Genomic DNA, 12,313 nt, shown 5'->3' on the forward strand with positions numbered 1-12,313 from the left:
CTGTTGATAATCGCACTGAAAGGGAGTGTTTTGGACGAGAAACCGCATATTTCATGCATGCATTGCACGCAATTGGGGAAATTGGATTTATGTAAAATAAGACAGGGGCTTGCTGTGATAGCGTAAATAGTAGCCACTATACTAATGCGTCCATATGCTGTTCAGTTTTAATGAATATTCATCCGATTTTTCTATACTCGTTTCTCTTTTGAAAATTCATATGTAATTTGTCCAAAACAAAACATCTATCTTTGCATGCCTATTTATGACTACAGTAATTTTTGTATGCTAGCATGAAAGAGTTCATTTCCGTACAAAGTAAAGTTATATCAATCTATATCGACTCAGGCATTGTTTTCCGTATTATTGAAGCAGATATATGTATCACAGAATCACTAGTGACCCGTTAACATTAGGAAAACGGTTGCATGCATATTTGGATTTAAAATGTTTCACTAAAAGCCATATAGCCGTATAATGAAAAACGTGATAAGCGTAAAAAATTCTAACCCTGCAGCTAGCGCTAACTTGGTGACCCCAAAGGAGTGTCTTAGTATGTGCAAATTCCAGCCAGGAACCTTTCAGCACATTCTCGTTTATAGGAAGCATTTATATACAATAGATTGCTTCATTATCTAGGTACATTCATTCACCAATGGGGGTTTTAACATACTTAGATAAAATGTCTCCAACAATGAATCATGCTGACAGATATGCACATAGAAATGATAGTTCTCTGAACCAACCGTTGAGATTTCCGTGGTTGATATCACTAATACATACGTGATCTTCCATTTAAGGCCTATAATTATAACAATTAATGCTTTAAACCTACAATGTGGAATGAAAGATGACAATTAAGGATGCATGGACGACTGTGCATGTAATATTTGACATACGGCCAGATATGCACTACATGTAACACTATTATATGCAACATGGGGTCGTACTAGAATGCGAGGACAGAATTAAACAGAATTCATCTTTATTTATCTTCTTAAATTATAATTTTCGAGTTTCACAAAGTTTGCTTCAAGTTTTTCCAGGCATTTGCCCTTTATGTAGCTACTAATAAATTTACATCATGCAGTTTAGTGAATTAATGTCGGAACTATGTATAGTAAAAATTAAGCCCCGAGCCGGCGCGAAGCGTCGCCGAGCGTACTAATTCCGCTCGGATATCTGGAATTACACCCGGGTGTTTTGACAGAACATAGTGGAATTTTTACGTCACAAACGGTGGACGCTGGACAATAGACGTTCGACCGATATGCCAATTATGCGTATGCACGAAATATGAACGAGTGAAGACTGGTAATCAATATCATTCTGATTGCTTTAGACATAAAATTTGTATTTCAATGAGAACATGAGCAATTTAACTGTCATTTCACAAGCGTTTAAAAACTTTGTGCAAAACAAAGTATGTAAAAAGCAGGATAAAAGCTAACAGATAGTTTTTAAGGAAACATGGATAGAATTCAAAACTAAGGAGTGAAAGAGAAATAGCTAATTCATAATCTATAAGGTTATATAATTTATATACAAATGTCACTACCCAAATTTTTGAGTCAACTGCACTCACCGGATAAATATTGCAAAGATAACACTTCACGCTTACTGATTAGTGGATTTTGTACTGTTCTTAAGGTTTCAAGCTTGGATTCTAAACATTTACTTAGGCCGCAAGGCCTATAAACCATACATGTATACAAGTTTAGGTCGGGCTGGCTCAGGAAATTGTGTACTTGGTTTGAAATGCTGCATGCATGCATTTCTAGTTAAGATACCTGTCACAAAGTCAACGGTGATTTGCCTCACGCCGAAAGTGCGAAAAACCGAAGACTTCTGCTTCCACAAGTTTTTTAAATATCTGTTGATTACATGTCTATCAAATCGTGCTTCCTCCGGCATTTACGAAATAGTGCTCCCGAACTTTTCTTAATTAAATATCACTGTACAAATCCCGTCGTATAACCAAGCTCAAACGTTCAGGCTAGAGAGACCTGAGTGGACTCTTTTGAAGTCTCATCGGGTCGTCTTCTCAGTTAACAAGCGGTGCCAACTCTTCGGTCTCCTCCCTCTCCAAATGATACTGAAAGTTTCACTTTGCATGCTTGCACGTCACTTCGGGGCAACGCTATTTTCATATTCAGTGTTTGCATGCAAAACGACTAACAACCATGGTTATATATATATTAAGAGTTTTGTAATTCCATGCACCATTAAATAATTTTTTGCTTGTACGACATGATTGGATACATTTAGGTTTAGGTGATATATTTTGGCAGCATGTCGTTTGGCTGCATGTGGTATCGCTTGTGGATTGAAAGAATTAGCCGAATATCTAAGGGAGGAAGTTGATGAAATAATGACATTCCGGTTTGAAGTGTTTACATGTGTTCTAACGATCAGCCATTATGTTATATACTTACGATATTAGTGGTTATTCTATTTTCTAGTTTTTCACTACAAATGATATAAACAAATTGTTTAAATGATTATCTGACCCACAGTGAAGTTGTTAGGAAAACGAAATACAAATCGAAACAGGAGGGAAGCATGCTATGTCTAATATGGATTTGGATTGGGATTTTTCTTACTTTCATTGAGGCACGATCAGGTATAACTCCATCGGTCAATTATACATAATATAAACTTTCTCCTTAGTCAACTCAGTGTAGTGTGATTTTTGGAGTTAAGAAAACCAAATTGTTGCTTCGCGCACTAGGAATAGTCAACTTTAAGAAACGTCAGTGTAAAAGTCATTGCTAATGGCAACCAACTTCACATATAAGCGCAAATTTAAGGTACTCCTGTAAATGTTAACATTAAATTAACAGTAGGTATTACTGTAGGTTATACCATTGGGTATTTTCTGCGTATATATAGACAGCAATTTATGTTGTGGAAACCATGATTGCAATGACATTATTATCATATAGCAGACAATATAATTATAAAAATGACGTTATATACATTGTGCCTATGTAGATGACAATAAAGCTCACACTTTTTATGAGCTAGTCGCATTACGTGTGTGTTCCGCCATCTTCCTAGCCAGTCGATGACATGTTTTGGCCAGTAAAAACGGAGTATCATGGGTTGGCTGCTCGGCCTCCTGGCAGGTTTATTGTATAGTGGAGGTCTTAAGCTTATTGGATCTACCGGGTTGCAAAAGTGACGAATGTCTCAAAAAAAAAAATCGAGAGAAGAGGACTTTCTTTAAATTTTCGTGCAAATATATATTTGCCTAACTCAGTTTAGTCAGTTAGAATAGTGAGTGCACCAGAAGAGCCACTTGAATCGGAACTTTTCAAGTGAATGTATAGTTCCGTCATCTTCCTAGCCAGTCGTTGACATGTTTTAGCCAGTAAACATGTTGTATCATAGGTGGCTGCTCCGCCACCTGGCAAGTTTATTGCGTATTTTTGGATAAAAAACACCGCTGAGTGGGACTTTTTCTCGTTCTCTTTTTATAACGGAAAATATTAAATGATCCAAGATATCATTGTCATTCTTCTTTAATTAATATAGAACTTGATGTCATACCGACATATTCTAAACTTCAAATTCTTATGTCAGTAGTGTTGCATTGCTACCGATTTGTAAATGACGCTTCAATATTTGTCTGTGAATTTGTGGATTTTGCGAACAGATGTCAGGGATTCGTATACAGCTATATATCCAGTGATTATATACATGCAGTGACAATAATTAATGAAGGTACAATAACTGGCGAAAAAATGGCGTATACGCCCTACCTTCTCCCTCTACTCAAATCTATATACAGGGTGTATATTCAATAACAAAAGATCGTTGGCCCCTGGGAATGGGGTTGCAGTTTTTTTATACACCCTGTAGTACGCGTTTTAATTGTATATTTTTTTGCAGATATTTCAGACCCCTACCATTTGAATGTCACTTTTGTGAACCACTACAAAAGAGATGTTAGAATTATATCAACCCATTCTGAGCGAAAATACCAGAAGTTCGTCATCCCTGGCGGTGGAAGATATCAAATAGTGTCGACGTCCTTTAAAATGGTACCGATATACGTCGCAGCGTACGATGCAGCGTCTTTTTGGCCACATGAGATAAACGGAAAGAACTCCTTGATTTTAATAAGTAGTTCGATACCAGTCAGTCATATTTACTATATTCCTTCAGGTGAGTTTAAAATTTGGGGCATTAATTCCGTCATCCATGCAATCCGAGCCATCACTCACAACAACTATATCAACAGCAAAACGTATTGAATTTAACTGTCTAATATCGTTTAGAAAAATGTTATCATAAAATGAATAAAATATTTACAAATGCTTTCATTTATATCGATAAAAATTGTTTAAAAAATGTAGAAAATTGTTTAGTATTTGTCTAGTTCATACTTGGCGATTCGTACTTTACATCCTGATGCTATGCCACGCCTACGGTTATACATATGTTGTTATAATTTAACTAGCGCTTTCATTCGGATTCTACTCCTCCTGTCCCTGAATATGTCCTAATCATAGGCCTAAAATTATTACATTATATTGACAAATTACCAAATGGTCTTAATGAAATGAATTAGATAAAAATTGCGCTTCGCTTATTGGCCCCGAGTTAGATAGATAGGTTACTAGATACATAAATTCTACTCTGTATTGTTAAAGCTGCGGAAATTATAACAACTGATGCTCCTATAAAAGCAACAAAACTACTGATCATGTTGTTGGAACAGCGAAAGCGCCAGCAACTGATGTGTCTATAACAACAAACAAAGCTCCTACTGTAACTTCTGTATTAAAAACAACATCACCAAGTGATGCTACTGTATTAACGACAAAAGCACCTACTCATGTGGCTGTATTAACGACAAAACTACCTACTCATGTGGCTGTATTAACGACAAAAGCACCTACTCATGTGGCTGTATTAACGACAAAAAGAAGCAAAAAGAGAAAAACAAGAATAAACAAAAGAAGAAACAGAAGAAGAAAAAACCAAAGAAGAAGAAATAGAAAAAAGACTACAACAATAAAAGCTCTCACTGACGTCCTTGTTATTCCAAAAAGAGTTCCCACTGATGCAGGTATTTATAGAGAATTTTACATGGATGCGCGGAAATATGGAATTTATTTCGAGTGTTGAAAATGATATCAAACGTGTGAGCGCAGTGAACGAGAACATGAGAATTAAATTCCATATTTTCGAGCATCCATGTATTTTTGTTTCTATTATATAAGATAAATCTGTTTTTATTAGAAGTTTTTTCCCCCAGGGCGCGTATATCTGATTCCTGATTGGTTGATCAAACACGATAATCAACATTATCAAATAATCGCACATGCATGTGACATTGTTATTATCGCTTTTCATAATGGTGGAGTTACCCAATAAAACACGGCATATTATATAACAATTTATATTCTGTCACATGTAGCAACCAAGCTCGCATGTAACCACATCTACAATGCTAAGTGTGCGCAGCGAATGAGTGAGACATCTTTCTCTACACGAGAAATAAATTCCTTATTTTCAAGCATCCATGTATCATTCTGTTTATTATATAATAAAAAACTGGGTTTTTTGAAAAGTTTTTTATCCCCCCTTCCTGATTCGATGGATCAAACACAATAATCGCACATGTGTTATTATCATGAATAATCGCACATGTATTATATCCCTTTTCAAAATGGCGGATTCGTCAATAAAACACTGTATATTGTATAATAAAAGAATCTGACATTCAAATTCTACCGTCCAAATCATGTTTTAAAAAACCTCTGAGTAAATCCATTCCGGCTAAGAGCATGAAGGAATATTTTGAATATATTCCTATGAGAAAGTATGAACAAGGGGCTGCGGGCCATTTACACGCCGATTTTTTTTCGTTCTGGCGGTAAAAATGCACGGGCACTTTATCTATGCTTTATTTAAGCCGAAAAACGTGAGATGTGAAAACCAAAAAAGTTTTCAAATCATGAAATTTGCTGATGTTTTATAAATTAGTAGAAAAACAATAATAAATTTCGACAATTAATGACCCGACAAAACGTACGCGACTCATAGAGTGCTTTTCAGTCAAGCGGGTTTCCATAACGATAACCTTACCCGGGACAAGTTTCCAAAACGATAACCTTACGGGGTATTTTGTCTCGCCCGTGACAGACCGCAAAATGCTATTGGTTGAAACCTTTAATTTAAAAAACGGCCGCGAAACATATCGAGAAGATTGTTGCAGGCTAGCTATCATACAGGAGCTACAGTGTGAATATGCAAAACGAAGCATATTTGTTGTATTTTTCAGGCCAATCAGAATGCCTAATTTTGTAATACTTCGTGTAAAATGGAAAATAATGAGCGTTTTCAAAGGAAGTAGTCAAAATTTTATTTACCCACATTCACAAAGATGGAAGTTTTTGTGGCAACAAAAATCATCTTTACATTTAGTTGCATGGGTAGAAAACAAGTTGACTAGGCTCGCGACGGGTAAAGTAGCTAAACACAATCCTGCGTAGCCCTTTGTTTATCTTGGTTCTATTGCAGTAACACAAGCTCCGTGGGTAACTGATGCTCTTCCGATTTTGATTTAGGTGATTTGATTTAAGATTCTTTTATATTCATATGCGAAATTGACATCTTACCAACAAAAAAATTGTGAGGAAGGGGGAATAAAATACAGGGATTGCAAAGCATTTGTTTATAGTAACTCGTGCATTTTTTTATAGTAACGCTTTTCCTCGCTTCCGTAAACAATACATTTCAATTTTCCGTAAACAATTAATTACAATAATTTCAAATTAAATTTTTTCTCTCGTGAAAATGAAAGCTCCGACTAATGCCCCTGCTGAAAGAACACGAGCACCAACTGATGCTGCTGTTGCAATAAAACCACAAGCTAAGACAGCTTCCGATTCTTCAAATGTAGCAAAAAAAATATCAACTGCTGTTCCAGAAGTGAAAACAGAAGTTTCTCGTGTGACAACAGAAGTTTCTTATTTAACAACAGAAGTTCCTCTTGTGACAAAAGAGCCTCCTTATGTGACAACAAAAGGTCCTGAATTTGCTACAGAAGTCCCTCGTGAGTTAACAGAAGTTCCTTATGTGACAACCGAAGATCCTGAATTAGCTACAAATGTCCCTCATGTGATAACAGAAGTTCCTCATACGATAACAGAAGTTACTGATGTGGTAACTGAAGTTCCTCATGTGATAACAGAAGCTCCTCATGTGGTAACAGAAGTTCCTCACGTGATTACAGAAGTTCCTCGTGTGACAACAGAAGCCCCTGAAGGGACAAGCAAAGTACCTGGAGGGACAACAAAAGCTCCTAGTGTGGCAACAAAAATTACGAATGTGACAACAAAAGTGTCAACTGCTGCTCCTGATTGGACAACCAAAGCTTCTGAAGTAACAACAGAACCCCTTGAAGTAACAACTCCTTCTCCTGAAGCGACAACAAAAGTATCAACTGCTTCTTCTAAAGCGACAACAAAAGCTCCTGAAGTGATAACAGAATCTCCAACCGCAGTACCAGATGGAAAGACAAATCCTGCAACTGATGTCCCCGTTGAGACAAGTTGTGACTCAAATTGCATTTTTCCTAAAGGTATCCAGTTTCGTAGCCGTAGCCAGCCTGACGATTTGGTCCCGCTATGTAAATTTCGAGTTATTATAACTATTCATTTCCTTAGAAATTTATTGTTTTCACAGTCAATGAACAACAAAATTAGCATAGCGGGACAAATCGTTAGGCTGGCTATGCTACTGAAGGTATCTGTAAAAGATGTGACTGATATGTTGATGGATCGGCTTTCTACGTCATTACAAACTAATTACAGAATATATTTTTATGAAAAATATTCAAGTAGGCTCTTTTCTTACTCACCTCTAGGGGAATGAAGATACATTATACATTATGGAATTCGGAAAACTTGTTTTGTCCTTCAATATATAATATTTTAATTCATTTTATCGAGTTTCAGCGTCAACAAATCAAGCTACTATGGAGAATACTACAATAACACCTACTAACATGATGAAACAAGGTATAGTTTAGTTATTTTCGTTAATTACGAAATGTAAATGACTTTATTCTCTAAAGTTAGCAGCAAAATTTTTTCGTGGCTACAATGAATTTATGGGCTTATACGTTATTTTCCGTTTGGTCGGTCCGTACTTGCAAATCTTTCAGTTTCAGTTTTTTGCCTAACCGCTTCTGTGACCTCAGGAATATTTAATTTTTTCAGTACGTACCTCCTAAACTGGCTAAACAGTAAATAATAATAGCAATAATATACTGAATAATTAAATAATACTATAGTTGAGTTGGAAAATACAACGTGCTTATCTACAACAGCATTGATATCTAAAGACGAAAGATGTAATAGTTCATATGCGAGGTATATCAGCTTAGTGGCTTTTGTTCTGGTTGGAAGACGAGATTTCGTATAATCTAACGTTTTCTTCTGTATCAATTTTGTTATTTAGTACTTTTCCGTTGGTATTTCACATTAAGGAACCGTCATGCTAAAATCATCAGTATTGCAATCATCATTCCTGCTAAGGGCTTGGCTAATCCAATAATATATGTATCGGTTGGTGGAGAATATACATTTAATATGACAGATGATTGCATGTCAACAGCATTCATTACGGCATACGACAAGGAAAGTCGAAAGACACTCGCGATAAACGGCGGCACACTTTTAAAGGAATGTAACAAACTCAATACAATCAACAACATTTACTATATTCCGTCTGGTGAGTAAAAAAGCGTATAGTGGTTCAAATGCAAAAAACAGACAAAGGCTGCAATTTGAATTATTCATTTGTCCTGAACAGCTACTTATACGCTAAAATTTATGGTACATTTATTTTCGTCGCATTCATAATTGGCTCCTGCAACGACCTACCACATTTCTATAAATTACAAGATCCAATCAATGTTTTTAACAAAATGTTTCTAAATTACTTCTTTACTTTATTTCAAGACTCAGATACAAGTTCTACGGAACATGATGCAACTAAACCAGGTGTGACTTAGTAAATTCAATGAATTTTCGTTGGGTAAATGCATGCATAATCATGTCATAATATTTCAGTTAATTTCACAGTACAAATGCTGTTATCAATAGCTACACCAATCGATATGGATTGCCGCAGTAAATAAGTTAAATGGCTCAGTAAACTTTACTATGCTATAGTGCAATTCCGTTACCAAGTTATATAGTCAATTTTATAGTCATTTCGACAATTTTGTCTTCACAAATGGCATTTATTTTACCCCTTTATGCAAAAACTTTAGACCAGTTAGAACCAATAAATATTGACCACGACAACGCAACGCCCTCTACAAGACCAAGTAAGTATATCTAAATAAATTCAATATTCATTTATTACTTTTAACTATTTTCTTTAAATAAACAAAAGTCGGATCCAGAAAATTCTTTGAGGAATCATCATGCATTTAATACATTTGCGGAAAGAAAAGGAACGTTCCGAAAAACATCAGCTAATTTATTTGCTCGCATTTTTCAATCGATTGACGCAGTTCATAAAATATTTGCAGATGTTCGTTGAAAAGTCCGCAACGCTCTATTTCCCAATCACAATTACTCGACTAGAGCATTATTAAATTCATTGGTCAATAAAAAAAACAACTTTTTGTTTATCGCCAAAAAAGTTGCTCCAATCAAATGCCGCGACGAGCCACGATTACAGGAAGTTAATAGGGGTCTTTTTTAGCTGTTATCTTAAATATTTTCTAATCCTGTTAATAATCAAGTAAAATAAATAAAACACTTCCACTGACGCTCTTGTCCTTAAGAATAAAAGAGAAAGATATAAATTGCATTTACACGCATATAGTAAGGAAGGTTTGGATTAACCTGAGCGTCGTCTTTGTATTATTTTGCAAGCACGATTGTTCTTATGTGAATTGAACGTTGACGAAACTTGAAAAAATTGAGATGCTGGCAATTTACATTATAATCAGTACTGATTTTTATTAATTTTTACAGAAACCTTCAAAGTTCCAGTTGTGTTGAAAACTGGTTTAGTGAGATACACTACAATGAAGATAACAACGAGTAATATATATATATATATATATATATAAGTTATAGAATATAGAACAACAGTATGCAGTGTATGGTTTCAAAATAACGCCGCAGCATGCATGGACACTAAGGATCACTAGCGGAATCTGTATATCCTGTACATACCGGCTGTTCAATCTCCAATAGTGATTTTTAATTCCATCGTATACGTCTACTATAGAGGGCCTTCTTCAATAGACCTTTCCCCCCTTTTAGTTTTCAAGCGCACATTGCGTGACGGTAGTTGATTATCAAGCAACTTTGAGTTGCGATATCGCTCTGCTTAGAAGCGATTTTGTTTGTAAGAAAACCTTGCCGATTCTTTTTATTTCTTCATTAAACTAAATCGCTTCTAAACATGACAAAATCACAACTCAAATTGACCTTGATAATCAACTACCGTCACGCATTGCGCGCTTGAAAGCTAGAAGGGGAAAGATCTATTGTCTAAGTTACCATGTATTAGGTATCAGAAAATCGAGCTATAAGGTTTCTATTCCATTTTGGTATCATCTCACGAGCGATTGTTTATAAAAAAGCCCTCTCTTAAGACCGAAGTTATGTTTTTATCCAATCTTCCTGCAGGGCAAGCAGACCTGGATGCAAAGATTCCAGGAAGTGTTGCAGGTTTCGTTCTTCTTTTTGCTCTCGGGCTGGTTGTTTACCTGCTTCTGCGAAGACGATCCCACAATAGACCAAAAGAGGAATCCATGACGGTATTACCTAAATCTTTAGTTGCCAAACTTATAAATAATTTCTATATTATTATTTCGCCATTAAATTTCATGAAGTAAAAATTCACCCTATTGAGTACTACAGACAAGAGAAAAAGCCTTTTAAGTATTTTCTGCAGATTTCAATACTTTTACACTGGGGTCAAGTTCAACTCCAGAACGACTCTTTTACATGGGGATGTTTTGACTATTCTGGCAGACATGAAACGGTGATAATTAAGATTAAACTCTTAAAACTGAAATGATAAAAATAAGAAATGCAAGGTTTGGAGACTGTTTTGGCCATATAGACTTGAATAGGACTTAATTCTATGAGAACGACCTTCAAACGAGAGATTATATGCTTTCAATCTTTTCAATTTAGCCTGAAAAGGAACATTTAAAAGAAAACGATGTGGAAACCATAGAACTCATGCGTTTAGAAAGAAGTGCCGGTAGGTGAATACTATTATTCACGCACGTCGGTATTTCAAACTTAACTCAGTCAGTCGAAGCTTTTTCTATTGGCTGTCTAGAGACAATGGTTTGAAAATTTTTTATTTATGCCCATTTTATCTCTTTCTTTGGTGTTTGTATATTCGACCATGGTCGAGTATACCGTTTTTCAGCATATTCGACCATGGAACACCATATTCCGGTATATTCGACCATGGTCGAGTATATCGTTTTCCGGTATACTTAACCATGGCGGAGTGTACCGTTTTCCGGTATACTCGACCATGAAGAAGGCTTTTTAGCGGCCATTTTGGAACGTCTCTGTTGCTATAGCAACGGCTGCCGAGCACAAGTTTTGAATAGATTTCGACTCTAGGTATGTTGCCAGAAAGTTATATAAAATTTTAGTCTTCTAGTCAAACGTTTAGATGTTGAATATCCCTGTTTAAAATGTGCATTAGAATTTTCGAAAAACTGTAGGGAGCCACCTTAATGCTAAGTCAAACTATATCTATCAGTTTAATTCATTGCATCACAGATAAGCATAAGAACTAGGTTACCTGCAAGGTAGGGATTGCTGCGAGCATTTTAGGGTCCAAGTGAATTGTTATATGAAATATTAGTAAACTAAATCCGCTTTAACTAATAGCATGCAATAGCAGGTTTAAAACACGTAAAGTGAACCTCTTTTGAGCGTTAACTCGCTGGGGCTGTACATAAATTTATACCTGTTAGCGAGAACACTGTCAATGACGTCATTATAGGTCAATATATGCTATGTAATGTAGTTCGTATGAAAAACATCGTTGTGTAGTTCAATAGTTCAAGTTCTAACTTTTATCTCGAAATTGTTTTGAAATAGGCTGCTGGTTTATATTATGATTTCGCGAGTAAATTTGCTAAGCAAAAAGATAAAACAGGAGTATTAAGAATGATAGTAATATTAGGCAGAATTTTGCGCGCGCAGCGACATTTTCCACCGCAACAAAGTTGACAGCATTGTACTTTCCAATCTCCGCGCGGAAAATATTGTTCGGGCGAAATTCCGCCTAGCGA

The 12,313-nt window shown here is 35.8% G+C and overlaps 1 protein-coding gene across 1 annotated transcript; it reads left to right on the plus strand.

The window, feature by feature from the left end:
- Nucleotides 1-6,924: 6,924 nt before the first annotated feature.
- Nucleotides 6,925-11,256, plus strand: LOC114542939 (the record flags this gene model as incomplete). The annotated part of the gene is made up of 8 exons (XM_028562275.1): nt 6,925-7,597; nt 7,974-8,036; nt 8,479-8,751; nt 8,982-9,023; nt 9,296-9,352; nt 10,011-10,079; nt 10,674-10,804; nt 11,187-11,256. Coding segments are annotated over 8 exons (1,378 nt in total), but the record flags the coding sequence as incomplete, so codon positions are not given.
- Nucleotides 11,257-12,313: the final 1,057 nt, after the last annotated feature.

The sequence above is a fragment of the Dendronephthya gigantea genome, unplaced genomic scaffold, assembly GCF_004324835.1.
Source record: "Dendronephthya gigantea isolate DGI-Jeju-01 unplaced genomic scaffold, DenGig_1.0 000412F, whole genome shotgun sequence".
Classification (NCBI taxonomy): Eukaryota; Metazoa; Cnidaria; class Anthozoa; order Malacalcyonacea; family Nephtheidae; genus Dendronephthya; species Dendronephthya gigantea.